This window comes from Metopolophium dirhodum, chromosome 2 (assembly GCF_019925205.1).
Source record: "Metopolophium dirhodum isolate CAU chromosome 2, ASM1992520v1, whole genome shotgun sequence".
Classification (NCBI taxonomy): domain Eukaryota; kingdom Metazoa; phylum Arthropoda; class Insecta; order Hemiptera; family Aphididae; genus Metopolophium; species Metopolophium dirhodum.
This window is the reverse complement of record NC_083561.1, coordinates 17,645,767-17,672,997: the sequence shown is the minus strand read 5'-3', so window position 1 is coordinate 17,672,997 and position 27,231 is coordinate 17,645,767. Positions and strand designations below refer to the sequence as shown.

At 29.0% G+C, this 27,231-nt stretch overlaps 1 protein-coding gene across 3 annotated transcripts in view; it reads left to right on the top strand.

The window, feature by feature from the left end:
• The window catches only part of LOC132938507 (ankyrin-repeat and fibronectin type III domain-containing 1), a 160,279-nt gene that overhangs the window by 53,294 nt on the left and 79,754 nt on the right, over positions 1-27,231 (top strand). For 2 of the 3 annotated variants that reach the window (XM_061005378.1, XM_061005377.1), the window contains exons 4-5: positions 1,031-1,214; positions 26,067-26,248. In XM_061005378.1, coding sequence (XP_060861361.1) covers positions 1,031-1,214; positions 26,067-26,248 — 366 coding nt within the window. The remainder of the gene's footprint in view (positions 1-1,030; positions 1,215-26,066; positions 26,249-27,231) is intronic. The other variant, XM_061005380.1, reaches the window with a different exon arrangement.

Sequence of the window (27,231 nt, the reverse complement as noted above, 5' to 3'; positions counted from 1 at the left end):
TACACTGACTTGTCCAATGGCAGAATATTATACACTTGAAGCTCACTACACAGTAGAGTGACATATTCGGTTATTTAAATTTAAAATTTAAAATTACTGGTTACAACCATTTCACTGCACAGACAAAAAAAATTTTTTTTAGATAATAACCGAGTAACAATAGGTTCTAGATTTTTATTATTCATCGACAAAATTGTTTATTATATTTCAGTCGAAACGTAATCGATTTTAGGAATTTGTGGAATGCTATGGTATCGAGCATATTAAAACAATCCATTACAAAATTTAACATATACATAGGATTATAATATCATAAACAAATATGCAATTACATAGGTAACATAGTTTTCATAAAATTAAAATTCTATACCAATATATTATTATCTTTAATTTATTTATAACATACTATGAACGATATACATATATTATTTAGGTTTCTCGCCCTCAGTAATTACTAATTTTACCTTATGATTAATGATTATGTCCCTAATCTTATAAGAAAATTAAATATTAATATTTGAAGTGGACAGTGGTTTTAGTTCACGGTAAAAATAATTTTAATTTCATAAAAAACCATGACATTTTAATTATACGTCTTTATAGTCACAAAACACGTTGTACCATGAACTCTTATGTAGTATAATTATTTGTCTTGTATTTAATTGTATCACAGCCATACCTTTAAAGTTAACCGGAGCTTAACTGACCGAATTTGCCCTGTTAAATATCTGTTATCAGCTGATTAAGCGTAATCGATGTTTACCGTAGACTGGCCCTAAGACACTAAAACAGATCTAAAGTAAACGTGTTCACTGATCACTGTCTCAACTCCCACACACTGAATAGACACCACTGAATACAGTGATATATTTGACGATGAGCAATGTTGATATGTTTAATATTATGTTAAAAAAGAATTAATAACGTTTAAGCCCGAATAATATTGTCATTTTGAAATACCTTTTAAACACTAAGGATTAATTACGACATAATTGATTTATTTTTTTTATATCTTTATTAATTTTTTCAGGTAATTTTGGTGCTAAGAAATCTGTTAAGTCCTCGACAAACGTATTCCGTTCTCCGTGCATCAAATTCTCACCGGTCGCATCGCCTAGCAAGTGTGGAAGGTCTAACAAACACCAAAACCATAACGTAGCTAACCGCCGCCGAAGCAGTGACGAAAAAGATACGCGAACTGTATATTTAAACGAGTATGATTATATTTTTTCCTCGATTTGTTTTTAGTTTTCGACACGACGTGTGATTGTCGTATATTATTATTATTATACGTTCTTACACGACATTCACGATTTGAAGCCCACCTTGTGCTTGTCATAAGCTGTAATTATTTAGCTATATATTGATACTATTCCCCCAACTCCTCAAATGAAATACTCCTCTTATGACAATATGACGACACCCTTGGTAGACGAACACGTAGGTACACTACAAAAACTGAAGTTTTATCACATTTGGAAAATAAATGGAGTATTGTAACTTAAATACGTAGATAGTAGAAAACTCATTTTGTGTAAGATGCATTATTATATCCATCTTAATTAAATAAACTATATTGAATCTTCTATAATTTCTATATAATACTATAGATTTACAAACAGAGTTTTCTAACATTAATATTTCCGTGTCATTTTTTAATTAGAAAATTATAAATACTCATTTATTATATTATGTGATGATATTTAAAAATATTATAATTAATAGTAAAAATAATATTATTTTTGAAATATTTTAATTAAAAATAAAAAGGTTTATTCAAAAATCAGTGTTTTTAACATATTTCATGAATGCCATTTATAGTTTAAATATAAGCACACAACAAAAAAATGTTTAATTTAATTTAAATATATTATTGCATATATCTGCAGGCTGTGGTATTTTCTCATTTCCGTCATGTGCAGGTTTCCTGGTGTGTGGGTATTTTTCTCTATCCTAGAAAACCCAGCCCTGACCCCTACACTATGAGATCAAATGTTTGACTTTTTTCATTCACTGTGTGACCTATCTAACGTTTAGTTTTTTCAAAAAAAGTCGACGGACATTTATTGATTTCATCTGCCCATGTGAGTGCGGCTAGTAAACGATTTGGCCCGGTATCTGGTGCTGTCTTGCATGCAAACCAAAATAAACATTTGTTTTCGACATTTTTATTTTTCTCATTGTCTATGACCTATTTGACATAGCCATGTATTATTGTTAAAAACTTTTCTTAAGAATTTGATTTATTGTTAATATAAATTACTGGGTGAATAGTAGAGGGAGGGATGCATGTCCATGATTATTTGTATCTATGTCATGTTATTACCATTACAATATTATGATTTATAGAGTTATTTCATTAATTTTCTTCATTAAATTCTCACTGAAAGTAATTTTTGAAATATTATTCATATTTGTAAAATGTAAAAAGTTAGGATAAATAAATTTAATTATTAATAAGTTTGGACTGATATCGAAAATATGATGATATTTGGTGTTTAAGCAAATCCAAAAATAAGATTCTTCAATAGTGTAGAAAGTACTTAAGTAAAATACATTGTTATATATTTTTAGATTTTCAATACATTTTAAACAACTTGAGATATTCTGATTAAATGGGTATATAAATAATTCTTCTTTGACCTTGATTTTTTTTCTTTTTTTCTGTCTTCTGATGTAAATTTACATTTTAGTGAGACAGAATTTATTGGAGTTTAAAATTCAGTTACCTAGTTACAAATCTAAAAATAAAGTACCTATACTTTTTAAAAGAATTAAATCATACAATAACTATCAGATGTTTATCACAGTATCGTTAATTGGGTGAAAAAGGTTATTATTCCATCCACCATAATTCTTCTAACACTATCTTATTGTATAGGTGGTGGAAAATTCATTTTTATTAACTGAATAGGTTGCCATTATTAAAAATAATATTAAAAAAATATATCAATAAATTTATAACAGGTTCTGATTATGAGATATTATCGGTGGCTTAGCTCAAAAATGTTTTATGTGAAAAACAATGATTTTTATAGTAGAGTCAATTCAAAATATTTAATTTTGTATGTATCACTGAAGCGATTATGAAATGATTAAACCAAATTTAATAGTTGTAATACATTGCTTATTCACCCTATCAATAATATATAAGAGTACTTTGCGAATAAAAGACATTTAAAAGTTTAATTGTGGCTTGATCTTAAGTTATAACCGTGCCAAACACATTTATTAAGATGTACCTCCAAAATGTTGGCACAAGGATAAAAATGTTGTATTATATTATACACATATTTGAATTAACAATAAAGTATTATTGGTACTTATCACAATAAATATTACTTTATCAGATGGTTCAAATATGTACTATATCTGAACATACTACATTTTTGAAAACATTAAATATTCATATCTCTATAGAAACAGACACTTAACCCTTTTTCGTGTAAAATATACTTACAACATTTTTGGACTAAGTCGTCGTTATTATGATTAATTTTTTTCAAAATTTAATACAAAAAAATACGGATATGGTACTACGATTGGTATGAGCACTCACCACATCTCGATGCACTAGTATAAAAGTATAATATAGTTTTTTTTTTTAATTTGAGAGCATTCAAAAGCTTAGTGTTTGTAAATTGATTTTCAACGTTTCTCTTGAATATAATATTATAGTGTAAGTCAGTCGATGTGTATTTATACACTTATACAATCGTAATAATAAAGAAAAACCCTATGGTGTACACTGTAGACATATTTCATATTTCTAGTGGTCATAAATTCATAAAAGTAAATGTGAATTAAAGATTTTTGAAACTTATTAAATAAAGTAATGAATTAAAATTACTGACATGAAAAGAATTACCAATTAGACGGCAACCTTGTTATCATTCTCCAACCCCTCAAAGACTACAAATCTAAAATGTGTTATAAATAACATACTTGCAGTACATTAAAATATACAATGTACAATGTACAATATTGAACATATAAATATCTTCTATCAGAAGTGAGAATTCAGCGAAAATATAAATAAAAAAAAATTCATAATTCAAATCTATATTTCCACTGCCAGACCCAATCCTAATATGTCTAGTTTCAGCATATTTTTTTAACATTCGTATACCGAGCAAATACGTATTTGAGCCGGTACACTTACAACATCTTCATATTCAAACATATGATATCATTCATATTTAAGCGAAACTATATCAACGAAGTAATTTAATTATAGTTTGGGAAAATATTGATCTTGAATATTTAATTTAGGTATATCAAAAGTGTATCTAATTTGATTATAATACCCTTTACCTACTAAATGGAATATTAATTTTTATGCAGGTGATATTGAAATATTTGATTACATTTCAATCTTTACCGACTAGGAAATTAAATTAAATTAAATTACTTGTAAATGTACAAATATTCAATTGAATTTAACATAAGTCTATTCACATAAAATAACCTATGTGCAAACAATGATTTATACTATCATTTATAGTCTATTTGATCCTAAATGAAATAGGTAATACATAGTCATCGTTCCCAGAAGTGGGCACACATAAAATGAGCTTATGAGCTGATCGTAATATGTACTAGTTTATTGCTGATCAATGTTCGTATAAATTTGTTTTGAAAATGAAATAGCTTTTGAAATATTTAATAAACGGTTTTCAATAATTATTCAATGATCAACACATCCTTGTTAGTGTAATATTATAAGAAACAAAAAGAAAACAAAATAATGTTAAAAGCCTAAACCACACTTATTATTAAAAAGTATGATTTTTACGATATACGTAAAAAAGTTGTCAAATGTGTAGAATGTTGTTATAAGTTATAAGACTTATTTCTTATTGAAAATTATACACAACTTACTAATCAAAAGTTTGAACAAAATATTCATATTAACACTAAATTAACTTACTTGGATTGTAAATATAAATGTCTAGACTGACTTAACTAAACAAGTAGTGATATACAAGTCTCAATATGTATTATAAGATATCCTGGACAAAATCTACATAATTTAACTTAAAAAAAAATTGAATTGCATTTTGTTATTGTCATAACAAAAAATAAACATATTTATGATTGTGGCATTATACACACGAGATTCTGTGATTACATACATTAATCAGTATCAATAATGACAATTATAGCTCGGCGTTTGAACTTTTAATAGATACTAAACTATATTCTGTACCTCGTATTTTTGCATGTAGGTATTTGTTTATTACAGTGTGATTCTAAGAATATGGAAACAAGTTAGCACCAAAAGTAGAATTTTCAAAATAGTAATAAGTAGGTAGGTACGAAAAGATGAACCGGATGATTTAATTGTCGATTCTTAGCACTCGCATCGCGTGAATAACGTATTCACGCAATCATTAAATACGATTTAAATATACGCGAGTCGTTAAAATAATAATAAAAAAATTATGTTTTCTTGGAAATACAAATTTTACTAAGAATTAAACACTTATAGGTTGCTTGGTGCGTCCTTATTATAAGGCACAATAGTTATAAACTCGTTTAATCTTAAACATATTATACCAACGTCTTTTTATATTTTACTCGAGTTGGGTGCTTGGGTATTTACAATTTATAAAACAAAATTGATCATGTTAATTGTTTTTGAGAAACTTAATATAACACTACATGTTTAGTAATAATTATAAGTCAAGTAAAAATGTATAATTTTATTTCTTGATATGCAACCCTACCCATCCGTTAAGAAAAAAGTATATTATTGAACCACCAATAATCATAAATACGGTTCTGAAATCTGGGTTACCTATATTATGTAAATTTGTTTAGTAAAAATTATGTGTTCATTAAATACTAAAATATTTTTAAAAAGAATATGTATTAACTATAAACTTTGATTATTCGTTTTTTTTTTATTTCATCTGGTCGTATATTGCAGACAGTCGTAAAAATAATATTATTTAATATATATGTAATATTGGTGGGAATATTTCAAATTGTAAATTATTGACATAGGTCAGGCCAGCGAAGCAATATGTGCTGAGGCGACGATAATATTTTCTATATAACACCGCCGTACGCGCAGGCAGAGGCTCCGTTGTCGCTGAGTGATTTGGCGAGGACGTAGGTACGACGTGCGTGTGAAACGCCGATCGTAGTACGGGCTAGGCGATCTGAATTTGCTAAGTGTTTTATTTATGTTTTTTTTAATACAATAAAAGTGTTTCCGACCTGAAAATCCGAGTTAAACATTATTTTGGTCATTCTTACGTTTTTACCTTTTATAGGAACAGCGCCGGGATATACGTACTATGTGTCAATGAAGTTTTATTAAACTGTATAGTGCCAAGGTATATGTAATCCTTGAGTCATTTCAATTAGATAGGAACGAACTAAGAATTGACAAGCGCATACTATCGTACCTCAACGAGTTAACAGTGCCATTCTAATTATCTTTAGAGAGTGTCATTAACTAGAGAATACGAGGGTAAGGCGTATAGTTAGTTTACCACGTATTGTCTATACGGGTGATACCACAATCTATATACTACCTGATAAAACCTAATTATTAATCAGTATATAATATTTTGATAAAATAATTTGAAAATAAAAATAGGTTCATGGAATACAACTGTGAGGATACTACTCATTGATAGTAACTCTGAAAAACGAAGTAAATGTGGGCTTAATTCATGAAATTGTATTTTCTTCTCATCTGAATACTGGTGTTAACTTATAATACTTACAGTTGCAGTTTAACCATTGTTATGCAAATATATATAAAATATATACAGTTTCACAACTCTAATATCTGAAGTAAACACAATTTTCTCTAATTTATCAGTATTGTATTTTATTATTTACTCTACCAAACGAATTCCAAATTTACTTTTATCGATAAAACGAATAAATAGAATAAATAAACAAATCAAATTATATTTGTTTTAGTTATTTATCTTACACATAAAAAACAAAAGATTTTTGTAAAATAAGAAATAATATTTAAATTAGTTTTCAGATCTTTTATTTTAATTTTCTTAGTAGGTACCTATCCCTTTTTATCACTAATGGGTCGCTAGGTACTTGGCGCCATGGTTCATCACAAGAAAAAGTCTTATGATTTTTTTATTTTTCCCTCCTGTATCACGTGTATGTAGATACTTACTATGCATAAATCTGTATAAATTGTATATTTATATTCTTATAAAATAAATTGATCTACAAAGTTCATGTGTTAAAGTATTAAATGCGATTAAAATTATTGATTAATTAAATAGTTTTTTAGGAGCTAATATAACTACATACTTAAAATACATTTTTATTAATGCAAATCTCATCATCGTAATTTATTGATTGAAATATTTCAAAGTTGTCGTTAAACTCGTTGATGTCCATACAACTGTCTTAAGTATTACATTTTCTGTGTGAATGTTTAATGATAGTGTACAAATTGCTTTTTTCGTGCAGAATGTGTCTTATCTTAAGGAATACAACTGTGTACAGACTGTCGACGCAAAAGAGTATGCTTTTGTTACGAACGAAATACTTCTTATCAAATGACATAAGGTAAAAAAAATAAATAATCAGTCAAACAAAAGCACGGGAAAAAAAATAAAATGGAACTAAACGAAATAATTAATGAATTTTCATCATAAAGTTTCGTTACTCGTGTAGGTAGATCTCATACATTTTTAGTTCTGAAATGCTTTATTACATTCCGCGTTGTCGAATGACGTAGTAGCTGTATATATTAATTAGACGTGAGTACGGTATATCCAGTGCATTTGTTGACTCTCTGTTTATATATGTCTTCGTATTTCTATACACATGTGACGGGGCTAAGTTTATATCGTCAATGTGTATATTAGGTATATAACGACGCGGAAACAAAACGTGCGCGTGGACTATTTAATTACAATGGAAAATGGTCGATTTCGACTATGATATAGTTATATCGCCGACGTAGTGCATTTCGCTAAGGGATCAGCGTTAAGTAACCTTCCATGTGTATCCGGTCATCCAGCTTATTATATTACACCGATGTAGGTACACTTGTTAAACCACGTGGCGTGTACGGTGTAAAAAGATAATATACGGTGTACGAGAAAAGATACGAATCGCCAATGAGAACAATAACGAAATCTCATTTTAGGTCCGACGAATTTCTAAAAAGAAATAAATCAAAGGATTTCGATATAGATTCATTGTGTGTATATACACATATGTCATATATATATATATATATATATATATATATATATATATATATATAGGTAAACACAGCAATCAATAGTTTCGTGAGAAAATGATAAATCCCCGTAAATAAAACATTTCAAAATTTCAAATGTCTGCAATACTGATCGATGGCACTCACAATGTGTGTGTGTGTGGTGTGGCACAGTGGTGTAAGGTGGTAATCGGCGAGGGAAATGTTCTACATTTATCTTGTGAAAACTAACCGCCAAAACACACAACGTGGCAAAGGGTAATCGGCAATAAGTGTAACGAAAATGGCTGTAGTAGTGCAGTAGGTAGTAGCCAAAACGCTGTGTTGTTGATAATAATAATAATATGCAAAATGAAAATTGCAAATAATAATTATTAAAGAACTAACGACAACGCTTCCACGGCAATAAGAAAACAATGAATTCCACATCGCGGTACATAATAATAATAATAAAAATAATAATAATATGATTGAACACGTTTCACACCGATGAACGGCGTGCAGCGTATAATATGCGTAGAAAATTCGTCTTCAAATTGAATAATATTCTATAAACTCCTATTTCCGCGCTGTTGTATGACGTGCATTTAAGATTATGAAATATTTTAATATTTATTCATACATATAATATTATTATATACACATAATCTGTTTATACATTTTGCGTACATTTGACATTCAAATGCAATGATGTGGTATTCTCTATTTCTCTCTCTCTCTCTCTCTCTATTTCTCTTTTCAACGGCTGGGTTAGTGCGTTTCAATGTATTATGGATACGAGTATACAATTTGAATCGTTTTGGTTTAAAACTGAAACGTTGTCCGTTGTGTTATTGACACTATAAAGTAAAGCCTAGGGGTAGGATATGGTATAATTATGGTACCGGGGAGAAATCCAGAAAATACATAAAACATAAAACCATAAAGGTGCATTTCACTATTGTATAACAGTAACGTTAGCCTATTTTATTTACGAATAAAGGCGATCAAAGTAGATAAAATTAATTTATTACAGACTGTCTTCGTTCAGATCGCTTTGAGTTAAAATTTAACAAAATATTTGTTACAGTGACCTTATTATGACGAGGTACACTCAAAACCTGCAACATAATATAGTAGAATGACTATTTAAAAAAAATTATCAATTTTTATTTATAATCTGCTATACCGATGAGTCCAACGGTTCATTATTTCGTGTCCTCGCATAGCGTCAAATGTTGTTATGCGAATTGTTTTTTATTTTTCACATAACTTTCCACGACAGATTTATTCGGTACTTTAAATTCATGTATTTCAAAATATTATATATTAAATTATATTTTATGAATGTATTTTATTCATCGTAAATATTTGCTCTTAGTTGAATGTATACGAGTAGATTCAAAAAGTATATAAATCAACGTTCAAGAATACTGTCTCATCCTATGACATTATTTATAAATCCATCACCGTGATATAAAGCTATGGTGGTAAAATGAGGCATTTATAATAAAATCTTTAGTGTTATGTTATTATAATAATTATAAGTAAACAATAAATTGTACTCAATTTATTAAGATTTCTAAGATATTATTGTACTCGCGTCTTATACACGACTTTACAACTACGTAGGCAGTATCGCGTTCCCAGCTCACCACGTCTGTCTGATATTCACACAACTTTACTGTTTACCAAACGTTTTTCAATTAAATCAGAATAAAAAGTTTTGTGATATTGTATTTTCCGTCTTAAATTACATAATATAATTTCCGAAGCCATCATTATGGAGAAATTGCGCGAAGTAGTACATTTGAGCATACAAAAAGTTTAATGAAGGTGAGTAGATGTATAATTATTGACGAAACATTCAACTTTTTAACCACTCTACATACCACGCAAATTCCATTTTATAGTATTTTTCTTTTTTTTAATGTTATTATATTATATCTTTATTTAAATATAATTTGTTTTGTTAAGTGTAGCCGCGGGGTTACTCCTTTTATCAAGCAACTCATGTCAACTTATTATTACTTATAGCTCATATTCTTATTGTAAAAAATCTAATTTACAGATTATATATATTCTACTAAAAAATAAAAAAAAAAAAAAATATAATTTAATATTCGCGAGCGCAGAGAATACCATATTATATTTCGTTGGTAGTCGGGGTGGAGGTACATGGTGAATATTTTTTTTAAATCATCTTCTTAAAATAAAATCGCTGATATGTGTTTTATAAATTTGATATTGCAGAATCAGTATTTACTGTTTGGTAATTTTTTTTTTACTTTTCAAAGAAATTTTTGCTGTGGTCCACGGAAATTTGATCAACTTTAAACCAAAAGAAAATATATAACAGTTATATTATAATACTATAAAGAAAATAATAAAAAAAGATAATATTTTATTTATACCTGGCGAAATTTTGTCGCTTGTTTAGAGATTACAATCGCTTGGTTTGTCGTGAAATTTAATATTTATCTTGTTAAATTAAAACACCAAATTCAATAAAGGAGAAATATAAATTAAATACCTATATATATATAGATATATAGAATATAGATACTAGAAAGCGTATATATTGTGTTCTGGTAATAATTTTGAAATGGCCTATAAACATTTTGTCGTTGACAATTAAAAAACTCAAATTACACAAACGTAATGTAACAAACAAGTAACAACATAGTATAAATGTTTTTTTTTTTTTTAGAAAACATGTGATTATCTCAACTTGAAACTATTATCGTTGAAAAATTCAAAATTAGTTAAATATACACTACGTAGCAACGAAACAATTATATTAATGTGGCTACGAAGAACAAAATTACGTTTACTGAGCACGATATAAAATAAATAATTATCCCTATAGTATGCCCTAAAACTAATATCACTCAAAAATTCAAGTTAGATTGCAGATGCGTTAAATAGTTTAAGTAAAAACAAAAAGTTACCCAACCCTATAAGAGGAGATATTTTCAACTGTAATTTGATTAGGGTACTCGAACAACTCTTGCACATAATGTTTAATTTGAAATATATTCCATTCTAACAAATCTCTTCTGATTTTTTTCAATTTGTATTTATTTGTGTCTTTAGGATTTCTATAATTATTTATTATTCATGTTTTTTATATTCTATCATTAGCCGTTCGTATTTTGAATGTATAACAAAAGGTGTTCTGAACTTAAAGAACTTATTATTATTAGAATCCTGAAAACGTGTTTATTTTATTAAATGCCTTTTAAATACTTAAATAATTTTAAAACTAAACAGAAATGAAATGGAATTTATTGTTTATGAAGCCTTCGTAATATGTATAAGTATATTACATAAAGTACGATTATAAGATTAAACCTGCAGAATTCTTACGATTATATACAAATATCGTTTGAATTATTGTAGAGTGCGTGTCTTTGATACAAATTTGTAAGAACGCAAAATTGAACGGAAAACGGAATTATTTTTTTCGATAGTAACTATAACAACGCATTAGTCATTTGTTAAACTGTTCACTTCGAAGTTTAAAGAATAAACAGATTGTAATAATAATAATATAATGTTGGTATACCGTGTACACTGTACACTGTACATTAACTGTGCAAACTACTTCAGAGAAGAAAATATGACTGAATGTGAACATTGCAGACAAATTGTCCGATGTCTATTCCTCTCTACAAAACGTCAAAGATTTTTAGATTTTATTTATGAACGATAATAATATATTAATATATGTTATATGGAAAGAGATAAAAAAAATATATATATAGATATTTGATACACTTTATAACATACCAAATAAAATACGCAGTGACAAATATTTCATGACACGCCGAGGATATAGAAAATTACAAATCAGGCTAGCGTGTCACAATTCACATGGAAGTTATAAAAAAAAACAAAACAAAAAAAGCGAAGAAGACAAACTACCCACATAATATATAATTCTTCGAATTACCATCTTTTCAACTACTGTGATCCATCATCGTCTCGCCAAATGGCAAATCGTATTCCAAAACCAAAATCTCTACGAAGCATGATATCAAACTTTTGATATGTATAATCAATAAAACTCCGCATCACAGTAATTTATTTACCAATACGACTGCACACACAATTAGAATAATAGTATAATACGTGAAATAAAAATATACCATTTATGAATTACAAAGTTTTTACCACTCAAGAATTACTTTGATAATAAACTCACAATTAAAATTTGATGAGTTTTGAGAGGGGCACGGCAAGTACCTAAGCTAGTTTTTAAAATATTAAATGTTTGTTATACCTACGTGACGTGCTGTTATTATTGTTTAAATTTGCTCAATTAGTATCTAAGGTCAGTGGCCACTATTATCATAACAAAGTCAAGGCAAACAATCGATTATAAAATGTTTAGTTTATTGATTAAGAGGAACGTCACATTTAAAGTGGCAGGTATGTAAAATTTCAACAAAATATTATTAGTTGTCTAGCATTTTAATAAAGTAATTAATTTTATGTTATTTACAATTAAAACGTTACACAATTTTTACGTTTATCGTTATTTATAAGTAAACATTATACAAGTTATGCGTTTATGGTTATTTAAAATTAAAGCGTAATACAAATGTTGTGTGTATCGTTATTTGGAATTGAAACGTTATTTACCCAACATTTAACACCTATGAAATTTAAAAATAATAACAAATGAGGAGAATGGCCAGCTTACGGAATATATAATACATTCTTAGTGGCTTGGTGTGTACGCACTGAGTGTACGTAACGGCTTGCGTTGCTAGTTCCCGGATGGGTGACCATCCGGGATTTTTAGCAACGAATCCTTGCCACACATACAAAACGTGTTTTCAACCGTTCCTCCCCCTACTAACAACCTACAAACAAACAAAAAAATATAACAGCTAAAAATCTAAGTCACCGGGCTCAATAAAAAGTTCAATAAAAAAAAAAAATAATAAAATAAAAAATAAATTTTTAGGTTTTTGCGAAGACAAAAATAAATTGTATAAAATAATTAAAATTTCTACAAAAAAAAATATATAACTAATAAATTATTTCGTTTTACGTTATTTTTCGTTTGATGGTTAGGTTAAATTAGGTTAGGATGATATTCTATAAATTACGTTTTCCGTTATGTTTTGTTAGTCGTTTTGTTTTGTTTTAATTACTTTTATTTATCGTATTCCGTTATGATTACGTTTACATATTTCAATTGTTTTTTTGTCAAATATAACGTTATTATAACGTTTGCAAGCCCTGGTCTAAGGGTATATTACCAGTTGTCGTTGTGTACCTATTTAATATAGTATATGAACGTTTAGCGTTTTTCAGTTTTCAATAACAACAATTACTATAAATTATAAATTATCGTTTATTTATTTATATAATTATCTAACAATTTCATGAACATGATACTTGAATTTTGAGAGACTCAAATTATGACGATAGACGAATTGCTGAGATTTCGAAATGACAATGGGATTTGGACTTTGGAGCAATAATTGCTCACGCTATTGAAACGCGAATAAAAAGAAGACGATGATTTTGGGTACACGGTACATGAGATTAAGACCTACGAATAACCGTGACTATACGTACGAATGGAACACTATTATTATTATTATTATGATATTATAATATCAGTGCGAGTAAACCCGTCAAATTAATGTCTTTAACTATGGTAGTAATAATAATTATTAGTACCTATCGTACTTGCGTTTACCGGTCGCCACTGTATCGGACGAATCAAATTACCTTACCTCGCAGTATATCATATGATACATAATAATATTATAATGTTACACGAGGTCCGCAGCTGCCGTAAGACACTTATAATATCATATACTCATATGGCGTATCAACTGTGACGTCTGACCCGACGTGTGGTACGCCTGAAGGCATGGCCGCAGACTTAACGGAGTCATCTTCTTCGCGGCGGGGGCTGCCTACCTATGGTCATATTATTAATATAATATAAATTATAATACACGGTCGTTGGTACCAGCGAATTATGGTCGTGATGTAATAATGATATTCGTGCATTACACACCGTGTTTCTATATCGAATGTCACCATTGGCATCATAAATAATATGATACACTGCACGATGAAGTGGCGAAAACCGAAATCTTTAGTAAGTACTATACTATCTCAAAAATAAGGTTATTTTTACTATCTTATTATTCTTAAAGTATTGAGAAAAATTAAAATAAATTAAAATATTCGATGGTGTCAATATCAAAATCCGCGTGTACATGAAACATTACATGATTTCTGCGACATTTTGCACCATGATCGAAAAAATTATGTAACATTTTATTATTTCACGCATCGTTTCTTTCATCGTTTGATAAACATGTCAACCGGTAGATAAAGGCTAAAATAGATGCAGGTACCTGCTGACCGGCTTACAGATATCAAATTATGATGACAAAACTCTGGTACAACTGTACAAGTCACAACTGTAAATGAACACCTACATGCGGTTTATAAAATGTCTTTTTTGGATCATTTCCGCAAGTATGATAATAATATATTTATCACAATGCAATGATGCCATTCGTTTCAGGAACACTCTGTAAAATATAATATAGCCGTTACGGCGTCGCCGCTGCCCGAGATATGCCGCCAGTAACGTGTCGAAATATCTCAATAATACAGAAATACGATAATAATAAATTATTAGCTGGCATAAGCTGGCAATAAACTATTAAGTATAAAACACGGTGCAATCGATTGAACATATTATTATAGTATTATGTAGTATCACGATCCGTTCTGTCGTATAACTTAATCACTTGTCTAGACTCTAGAGCTTACCCCTTTACGCTCATGACTTTTTTTTGTTGAAAGATTCCCTTTTATATGTTTTGACTATTTTGGCTACCTTGTACGTTTTTTTATCACAATTTATTATTAATCATACTCGATGTCACGTTTCAAGACAACCTAATAAGACAGCATAAAAAATGTTCCCTATATGGCTATTTTATCTCTTTTTATTTTCTCTTCACCACATGATGGTCTTCCTATTTAAGCGATATGTGTCCTCAAAATAATTATAAATTCGTTTTTCAAATATAATAGATTATCTTCAATTTCCACACGTTTAATTGTAACATTTAATTTGTAATTTACCCCTCAGACGAACAATGTATAACAATATTATGTAAGTACGCGTACGACTAATAGATTTAAAAAAACGATTTTGGAGATGATATAAATGTATCATTCTACTGCTTACGTTTCTTAAGAATAAACCTTTTTCGTAGAAACAAAAAGAAATATTATATGAAAATCTTGTTTTTATAACTGAGCACTTACAATGTTAGTATGCGGTATTTTGTTAGTGGAAAAGTAAATGAAACATTATGTAGTAACAGAATAATAATAAAAAAATGAGAGTTTATCTGAATTTTTGATTTTTAGAAAACGTACCTATTAAGATAATAACATAAAGAGTTTGGAAATCGGCCAGATTATATTTCCATGTAAACATTGTATTAGCTAACTACGGAATACGAACAAGGTATAATTATATCGACATGCGTATCTATAATATATTATTATAATGATCAATTATAAATATTCCAAAAATCAAAGACAGAACTGTAGGTATTGAGGACGTCTTAACTTGTTATGTCGAGGATAAATAATTACTGTTAGGCGTAAGATGGTATTCGTGTTGTTGCAGAGACACAACGTAGGATACTAACTACAGAAGAGCTAAGAGTTAATTGTATAAATTCGACCAAGTGAAATATAAGAGCATTGCATAAGAGAATCATATTATATAGCATTGTTGTGTAAAGTTACATTTGTATAATAAGCGAGGTGAATAAAAAAAAAAGGAGACAAATGTGCCGAAATAATGTTCAGTAGATTATGTTACATCACATCGATGTGATTACGGTGTATTATAATATACGTTTCGGAAATAGAACTTCGACATGAAAATCGTGATTACATAGTCTTAATATTATTATGGTTATTGAAATAAAAAATAAATTGTTTCATCAATGCAGTTCGGATTTTTGAAGGGCAATCAGACTGAGATGAATACAGCTACTGCTTATCGTAAAGGATAGGTATTTCGTTTAGAGATGTATACATGATAAATAACTAAACATAGTCAAATATAATATGTATTATCATTGGGGCAGACACGTGGATGGACACGGGTTGGATTTATTGATCATTTGGCGTTCGGTGCCCCCCTCCCTCCCTCCCCACGTCATCCCACGAACTTGATTAAGTATAATTGTTTAAGTTATGCGCATTTTCTTAATATTTTTATTCTTAAATTGGAATATAGATTACACTGAATAAACGTACTTATACACTAATACAATCAAATAAATGTACCTATTCAGTAATATTAATTAATAATATAGGTACCTAATATAAGTCCATAAATATATATTATAAGAATAATTCGGGGAAATTACAATCTTTTCTCTGTCAATTTCAACATATTTTTTTCTTTCCACATTTGATCAAAACTTATATTTTATCCTTGAGTCTTGGGGTAAGTTTGAAGTTTCCTACTTTTCCCTTTCTATAGTTGATATAAGAACGCAAACAGAATATTATGGACGCATTATTGAGGTTATCTGTACAATGGAGAAGATTACTATCTTAAATAATTAATTTATATCAAAAATATAACATTTTTTGTTGAAATATCATAGTAAGTTGTATTATACCTTCTACATAATCATATTCACTATTTAACAAGATTCAAAAGAAATTGCACATGCTATTTTTTTAGAGTTAGTGTAATTTGCATTAAATTTGATTTAACTTGTTACTTGTAAGTACCTACAACAAATTTAATCATATAGACATACATTATCCACAAATAGTTGCGAAAAAATCATTCATGTTACATCTTACAAACAGTATTAGATTATTTTGAAATATTAATATAGAATCATAATTGATTATTAGTATTTATAACTTATGTTAACTATTTTAAATTTGTTATATTTCAAATATATTATGGATTATTATGAAACATTTAACTGTAGGTATACTTAAAACTTAAAAATTAAAACCTTAGGCTTGGTGCATTGTTGTTATCATAACGATTTAATTATACAGATATCAATCTTGTGTTTATACATTTTAAATAGGTTATACTTATAATAATCATTACATATATTTCTAATACATATTATATATTATACTCATTTTATAATTTTTATTTTAATTACATCATAAATCATAATAATTAATTTATAACTATTCAAATTAAGAAAGTCTCGTATAATAAATTATTAACATTTGAAAATTGAAGTTAAAATCCAGTTTTATTTACATAATATCATTTTAGCTTTATAAGCTGCATTATGTATATTTTATATTCCCCAGCTAATATATTATATAATAGGCACATATACATATACTCTACGGAGAATAATATATTGTTAATAAAGGTGGTAACAAAATAAAAATAAAAATTTACATAGTGATTATAAAAATAATTAAAATTTGTTTGAGTAAATGTACACAAGGGTGTCAATTTTAACATAAACTACAAGACCCTTTGGTTACCCTTAGTTCTATAACGATATGCACTTATACTACCTCAGAAGCTTGGTATTTTATAATATTGTTAGAATCTAATATATCTGTTTGAGTGAAGTGCGTCGTCGTTTAATTTCTCAAATACAGTTCTTTATAAGTACTTACATCTAAGTAATTTGTATAGGTATATGATTAGGGATTACGTTGAGTTATAAAACAATCTCAATACTAGTTTTTATGTTTTATCACACAATATTTGAAATACTGTATATATTTCTTTTACGTATGTTCATAATATAATGTCTTTAAAGAAGTAATGTTTTAATTTTTTTTATATAAAAACTAGAAGATAGTACAAAAAGTAATTTAAATTAATTTGTAATATGCTAAAACTAAACTTGTTCAAAAAAATTAAATTGAATAAATTTCCATGTTATTATTTGTCAAATTTGTAATTATTATTCGCATAATGAAAATATTATATACATACATGTTGTATAATATGTAATAAAAATCATAGTATAAGGTTTATATACCACAATAATTGTTAGAATAATTATTATTATTCTACTCGTCAATAAATAAAAAAAGTAAGTATTTAAAATAAATAAATATAAGACTGAATTCAATATAAACAATATTTTTTATATCAATTATTTATGTACATATGCAATATGATATTCCTTTTAAACATTTTTATAGCTATGATTATTGCAAACTTCGGTTTTTCAATTGAGAAACCCACTTTTCAACTGTAAATTATTCAGTGGATTAAAAAACTACGCTTGCAACAACATTAATAAAAAAAAATATGCACTAAGTAATTTACAGTAAAAAAGTGGAGTTCTCATTTGAAAAACAAAAGTTTGCATCGCCACAGGATAGATATTTGAAAATATTTTCATTGAGTTGAAAACCAGAATTTGAATAAATTCATTATTATAGAACAAATTGGGGTTGGCATGATTGGAAATCATTCTATTGTTTTATATCAATTTTATTAAATGATAATAGCTGTATTTTGACTGAATACTTTAAAATCAATGCTTATATTGGTGGTTTATCTTTTAAATGTATTAAAAAAAAACCATTACCTATACAAATGAATTATATAATTTAGTTACAAATGCTACATTTGTGTAACAATTACGTATTATTAAAATTAGAATTTGGAGTTGAATATATACATCGATAATAATATATTAAAAAATAAACAGAAATAAATTTATATATTATTTTTATGGATTCAAAAACGTTAAAAAATAGGTAGGTATAGTGTTTTAAATTTGGAGTGAAGATATTGATTTTACAATGATTTGTGATTTTTGTATACGTATATGTTTTGAAGACCATTTTTTTTTTATTTTTGGGTTTAGTAGACGTGATCCGAAAGACTCATATGCAGCCGAAGAATAGATCGAAAATTGGACGTAGATTGAATTTTGATATGTACTAATTTTAAAATCTCTTCTGTTTAACTAGAAAGCAGCCACAAAAAAGGATAACTTATATAGTTAAAATCTGCAACATACGAAAACACCACTTGGCACTCACAACAGTTTTGTTTTTTTTAATACGAATAATACGATGATGATTAATGACTGAGATTTAAAAAAACCACTAACTATCCGGGAGCTTCTATTTAAAACGTAATTTCCACGAGACTTAATCCTGTACTAGGTGAGCAAAACGAAACGGGTATAGGCGTATGGCTCCGCACTGAAACAACGAAGCATCGACGTGCTGCTTGTTTTTTTTTTTGTATTTGTCCTTTTGTTTACGCTGAATACGTTAGTGAAATACTTTTTTTTATATTATATACATATAGAAATCGTTAAGCCTTCAAAACGTAATTTGGCTAAAAAAACACACTGCTCACACCGAGTGTCCAGCTGAGCCACCGGTCGTCTCGATCGGTTAACCTCGGAGCTTTTGCCGCGTTTCGAACGAAAAAAAAAACAGGTGCGTGAGAGGTACTGTACATATAACATAATGCACTTCTGCCGTTAACTATGCTAATTTTATGTTAAAAAGTTAATGCTCTGGCGCGAAGCTATATTGTCAGTTTGGTTATATTATATCGATTTTGATGGGACTTAATTAGAGCGTGTGTAATTATATCGCGTGCGGCGGATGGTCATGGCCGTGTGCAGTGTTAGACAATTAATAGGGGATGAGTGTGAGCGTGCTCAGTGAGAGCTGCAAAAAGTCGAATGAAAAAAGAAACAAATATCGTCATCAACATAGGGCGTTTGATCAGTCGGGTCTTACAGCACACTTAAGACTAAAAAGCCCCGAAAAAAATCAAGTAAACCTACTCTAATGTGGCTATTAGTCGTCTGTATTTGATATCTATATACAATATGTCAATATACATATAAAACTATTTAAGATTTTTTTTTAATGTATCCACCTACTTATTTGTTGTAACTTTATAGAGCATACCTAGCTTAGTTATATTTCAGTATAGGTAACGCGTAACTGATAATCTATATTAATAAAAAAACAATGTTTGTACATGTAAGCGATCCACAGCCAATTTTATCGCACTCGTGGTTCTGACATTTGTTACATATTGCTACACTAGCTAGATGGATGTACCTCTCGAAGACAAGTATATTTTTGTTTGTATAGGGTTTCGGGTTGCCATTCGTTACACAAAATAAATTTGTTAATAAAATTAAACATAATTCTGAATTTCAAATTTGGTAAAAATAACCAAAATAACTGTGTTAAGAATATGAGCAGCGTATATTTAACGGAGTTGAAGAAGGAGAAATCCAGCTGGTATTAAACACAGGCATTTAATTTTTCATGTGTAACACCGTATAGTTCCAAGCTCATAGACATAGTATTTTATCAATTTTTCTAAAGATATATTAGGTAGATATGTCTTATATAATTATCTGTGTCGAAATGATTTATAAAAGAAACGAAATGATTAATTTTAGTAAAAACTTAACACACGTGTTTGTTTATACTTTATGTGATTTTTATCAAAAGTATTGATGATTACTTCCAATAGAAGTTCAAACAATAGGCTTTATTTATTTAAGTATATATATTTTTGAATTTTGCGTATCTTGACTAGGTAGGTACCTAATTTAAAAAAGGGTTTGTGTTAGGATAAAAGAGAGAATATTATATTAGTCAACAACCAATGAGTACCTAATTCATGACGGATTATGAAATATTTATAGTGAAGAATACCAAAAAACATATTACTCACATGTTTCCTAATTCGATTACCTTGTAAGAATTCAGTAGTCATGCCATGTAATTATTACCTTGTGAATATAATAGGTATATCTAATTTGGATTTTTAATTGAGGTTTTCTAATATTACAGTGGTTACGTGTTTGAAACGGAAATAAATTATTTCGTGATAAAAATAACTACAGTCCAATTCGTACAAAATAAATTAAGAATTATAATAATGTATGAACACAAAACCGTGCAAGGGCTGCAATAATTTCATTTAATATTAAGCAAATTCGTCGTGATGCGAGATGCGCATACTTGTCTAAAATAACTTTGAAATATATTGACATGATAGTATGATACCTTACTCAGGAATATCGTGACTATACAATTATCATCAACTGCATTATGCATTTTAACCAAACACACATAACGATTTTTGATGTTACTAGATTGACGGTGACGTTGCCCTGAAGTATAATGCATAATATCATATAAAATATATATTATACTACATTAAGTCTAATATGACAAGTAGTTTTAGTAAACTATACTAATGATTTTAACTAATCAAGTTTTATGAAAATCTGGTAAAAGCTTTCAGTCTTTCTAAAATGTATAAAATGGTAAAATAATGTACTACCTACCTATGTATATTATTATTATGTATAGCAAGTTATACTTTTTCGAAATTTGAATTATTAAAATACTTTATTATTGGTTTGTTCCTGTATATGTTTATGAAACCTGTTCTAAAAGTTGTTCATTTGTAAATTACGCTGTACATTTTTTTTATATAAAAAGTTTTGAAGTTCTCTATTTCTATTTAGGACATAGAATCGACATTTTTTTAACTTTTAAACTGCATGACATGAAGTATAATTAATACACGCTATACATAATTTCTTTGGTAATATAAATATTTTTACACGATATAATACGATTTTCTTCTATTTCTTTAACATCCTTTTGAAAAACCTGTAAGGCAAGAAAAACATGTTTGGAAATACAAAAATAACAAAATAATAGCTTAGACAATTTTAGTAAGCGTAAAAGTTTAAGGATTCCAGAAAGTTTTTTGTTTTATTAATTTTTACAATAGTTAAATTTTTACACTGTTGACAGTTTAACAACTAAAGCAGGAAACATAATATAAAATGTCTACTAACATTTTTTCTTTTTTAAACCTATACTTACTTTTTTAATGACCAGGAAACTCTGGTTGATTGTAGTATACATTTGTCGCTGAAAAGTGATAAAAATAAATTGTTCGTCTTCTACGACAAATGGTTTCTGGCAACGAATGTACATAATTGTTCCTGCAATTAAATTATTGGTAGTTGTAGGTACCTATATAGTTTATGTATATGATAATTTACAACAATACCTATATATATATATATATATATATAGTGGCCGTTTTAACTTTTAGGCCATATCAATTTTGATTTATGTACAACTTGTTTTGTAACAATGCCACAACAATATCGTGGTTTATATAATAGGTATGTAAGTCACTGAGCTTTAAATGTTACATAATGCAGAAAGCTCTAAAAGTTAAATAGGGATTATGAAAATAATTATAATTTGATTATATTTTCGATTACTTTTGCTTGTATAATATATCATTTTCTTTTCGGGTGTACTCGCATCAAAGATATAAAAATGTTACAATATTTTAATGAAAACCTAAAGACATGATAAAAAGAAAAACTAAAACCGTATAAGCAATAATTTAACATACTTTTAAATGTGGATACGACAAAGTTTTAAATGTACCTAAATAATAAATAGAATTACTTCAGACCGTTCGATATCACCATATTATTATATTTTATACTGACTCTACTCACTTATGACCGTCGTTGTTGTGAAACAACGACAATCTTATGTTACAATAATTAATATTATTGTCGTCCTGAGAGCCGATTTTAATGTTTTGTTTTTCGCTCTTTTGACCTCGCCCGGACGAAGGTCCTCGTTGTCGGCGTCGCGTTCGTACTTTGAAAACAAGTGACGCCGCGCGTCGCGTCGCTTTAGTCGTTTACGATATTATCGTTCGCGGTCGGCGGCACGTTTCAGAACGTCAATATAACCACTGTCCATTCGCCATTTAGAGTCGTCTGTCGTGAGTTTTCAGCCGAAACTGTGTAGTAGGTAGTTAACCGTCGTGTTCGGCGAACGAAATAATAATATTTAATAGTATAAAGCGAGTTGTACGTGCGCGTTTGCCACCACGCAGTACACGTTGCGCATAAAATATTAAATATTATGCTCGTATATCTTACTATATTATGCATTTTAATGTTAATTTTTATTATTTTTATTATTATTATTATTTTTTTAAATGTGTTTAATGTAATAAATCACTAAAACAAAATATTGTTATCGTTGTGGCCACTCGGTAGCCAGACATGTTGTGTAACTCCCCGAGTCATAGCCTGTAAGTCATGCCCTCTGATAGAGCACTTGGGATCAGTAGTAAAATAAATAGTCGTGGGCTGCGTCGGCACAGCGGTGACAAATCAAACCGTTTGTGAAGCGAAAATCGAATAAAAAATCCGGAAGGGAAGTCGGATGTGGTGACCGTGTGTTTAGGGACACGGCTTGCAGCCTCTCGACGCTTTAAACAACGTTAAACAACGTTAAACCTCTAAATTAGGGAAATTCAGAAAGGACCTCGGTTTATGACTTTTTTTTCAAACTATAGGAATGATTGTAATCCAGAGTTAAAATTTGAAGTTTACACAGGGATGGATCCAAACCAAAAATCTGAGGGAGGGTGTTTATTTTAATGCACCTACGTCACACAAATATCAATAATATCTTCCTTTTAAAATGTTATTTAAGTATTATATCTATCACTTGTGCTATTGTTAAATCATAATTTAGATATGTGTGCATACAAAATAAATTTAAAAAAAAAATATATATATAAAAGTAGAAATCTCCATAATTTTAAATTTATAATTGTTTTATATATATAAGCACATAAGTATGTATTAAAAATGTCCAGAATCCAACAGTATAATAAATTCATAAATATAGATTGTATTATTTTTACCTACATTTTCAAATCTATTTATTTACTTATGTAATTAAATAATATTAGAAAAATATTTCTTTAAAAAATTATGCGGAATTACGTATGTGTTTGGTGTGACATAATAGGAGGGCTATAGGCTTTTAGCCTTGTCTGTATCTATATACTTGTATGTGTGGGAAACATGTTAGAGTACCCAAAAAAACAGGTCGACAAACTGTCTATTTTCGTGACTTCGAACTATAATAATACATTCTTTGTTCTGGTCTGATTATAATGCGATAAAAATGCATATGGAATGAAACAAAGTGATAATAAATAATATATTATAGTTTATATTATGATGCAATCAGTGAGCGCGCGTGGGACAAGGACAAAGTCTAATAATTTCGGACTCTGAAAACGTCGGTGAAATTCGGTCGAAACCGTCTACGATATTATAGTCGCGTCATCCACCACCTCTACCCTTCAGCTGTTAGCCGGTGTCATATTGACGTTATAATAATTTATAAAATAGACGCCCGTCGACACACACACACACACACACACACACATCACACACTCACTCACACACATGTTGGTTTTATTTTCAACTTGCGTCATCGTGGTCTCTACAGGTCCTCAGCGAAGCGGATTTCTAAAACGATTGTCACAACGCCTCTCACCATAGCGCAACGCGTTGTGTGCATTTAGATTTGTTATTATTGAATATTATTATTATAATCATAATGGGTCTAGTTCGACGAATTATTTTACGATACCGCGAACACGGCCACGGAGATTAATGTCAAACCACCAGCTAGTCGGTGGCTAGTCGTAGCGGACCGGAGATAAGGGATAATCCTCTGACCGCTATTTTATATTTGACCGCTATATATACCTACGCGTAATCCCGCACTCTCCGAATTGTCGGAATAAATTATAACCGAAAATAATATTATATTATGATGTACACCGGAACCACTCGTACACGTCGTGTAACAGCGCGTTCTCGGCTGTACTTGGGTATTACCGGTAGCCATCATTGAGCTTCGCGCGAGATCACCTCTGCAGACATCTGACGACCCCATTTCTATATTATGTATATTATAAGAGTACAACAGCTCTACACGTGTCTGTGTGTGTCTAATGTTTTATTAATTATATAATAATAATAGTAATAACTAATAATACTTGAGCGCGCGATGCTTAATTTATTTTCACGGTCCGCTGACGACTGGCAGGCTGTTCGTTTGTCGATCCATTATTACCGATTCTCTTGCGAGTGTAATGTTATTATTCTGAAGTTTATTCTGACTGCAGTGGACTGAAAATTCCGAATCCTGCTGCGACAAAACGCAGATATATCGTCAATTGGTTATCGCTGTGTAATACCATAGTTAATGATAAAATACCTTGAAAAGTATATTGAAGTGTACCAATAATAAATTGTGAGTTAAACTTGTACAATAATAATATGATACAAACATAACTAATTTACTTTATTTTATTGTGAAATTATTGATTTTTTTTTACAAACGAGTACCGCCTATATTAATTACTGTCTAAACACACTTAATTAAAAGTAATAAATTCGTTGAGTTGTACTATTTTACATTATATTAGTAAATATTATACAATGCCGTAGGGTTAACTGCAGTGTCATCATGACTCATGTTGGGTACTTAAGAAGATAATATGTGGGTTGTCACACAATACCTATTAAACTGTGTTGGAAGTAGTATTAAATATGCAGCATAAAAATCGATATTATTTTTAACTTTTCCCATTTATCATAACAGAGAGTATACCACTACACCTGTCGAAAAGGGTTTTCGTGGCCAACACGAATAAAACGAATGTCAGTCTTCTAGGTAATACCTAGTAAAAGTTAAAACATATAATATTGATTACTTGATTAGGCACTATAATATAAGTTATAACAAGTATATATGTAATGTGTAAATTATCGTCGATGACACTCTGCACACTTATTGATATTGATTTTTTCAAAAGGGCTGAAGGGAATCGACCGATTTTTCATGACGTGTTTACTCAGAGAACTGGTTGAAAAACATAATTACCTATTTAAAGTAATAATCGAAATGATGTTCCCAGGGAAGATGAAGAAGATGAAAAGGAAGAAAACGATGAAGAAAAATTAAATGTGAACGACATTTTGGAATGGTTCCCAAGGTCAGTGTCCTCGGATAGCATCGTAGAGTCCACGTATTGTGTGGACTTGGTGAGAAGGTTACCGTCTCCATTGTCCATAAAGGTGAAAGGACGATTCTGCCCCGGTAAGTGCGTTGTGTTATATTATATTTTAAGTTTTTTTTTATTTCTCGAGACTAGTTCCTCCCCATTGTCCACGTAGTTCTCATCACGGTCCCTTTGACCAATTGATTATTATTTTCATTCCTACAGCTAGTGCCTAACGAGGTACTAAAGTGGTTTTGAACATTTTTTTAATAATAACAACACCTATATTTTATTTGGAAAATATACTCTTACAAAAACCATAATTGATACAAGTATAATGGACGTACAAATACATTGATTTGATTTAATAAATTAACACAAAAAATAATAAGAATTATATTATAACTTTTTGTATGATGTCATGAAAACAGTATGGTCCGTTAATAGTATTATAGTATGGATAAAATAACTTTACTCTTGAAGTTATACAATATATTAATATTAAGATCTTTATTGTTAAAAAGAAACATTTGCTCTTAAATATTAAAAGAACAGTATAATACTAAAACTACTGTCGATACATACACATGGCGATGATATTAGATATTATTTTCTAATATTTAGTTCTTGAAATAACTATTGCATCTACCTGCCATACAATGTTTTGGAACAATACGTTTTATTAACAATTTCCCAGTGGAATTTTAGTTTACTGAATCATATTATTATGGACTTAGATCCTTTAATAAATACCCTATACCTGCGAAAATGTTAGCAATGGCTAACACTTGACCTTTATAGAGTGTTGTGCAATTGTTAACCCTAAAAAAACAGATCCCAACCAATAAAATTATATGTTGCCCAGTTATTTTTTTTTATGATATAATATATTATATTCAATAACATTTCAATGTCACATATGAGTTTACGGATATTTTTACGTACAAATCGTTCAAAGTTCAATGTAATGTAAGTACAGTACAAATGAAATACTATGATCGTCATGAAATCAATTTTGTATATTTTTACTTGACGATAATATAATATGGAAGTTCAAGGTGTGTATTGTGTAGATACTAAA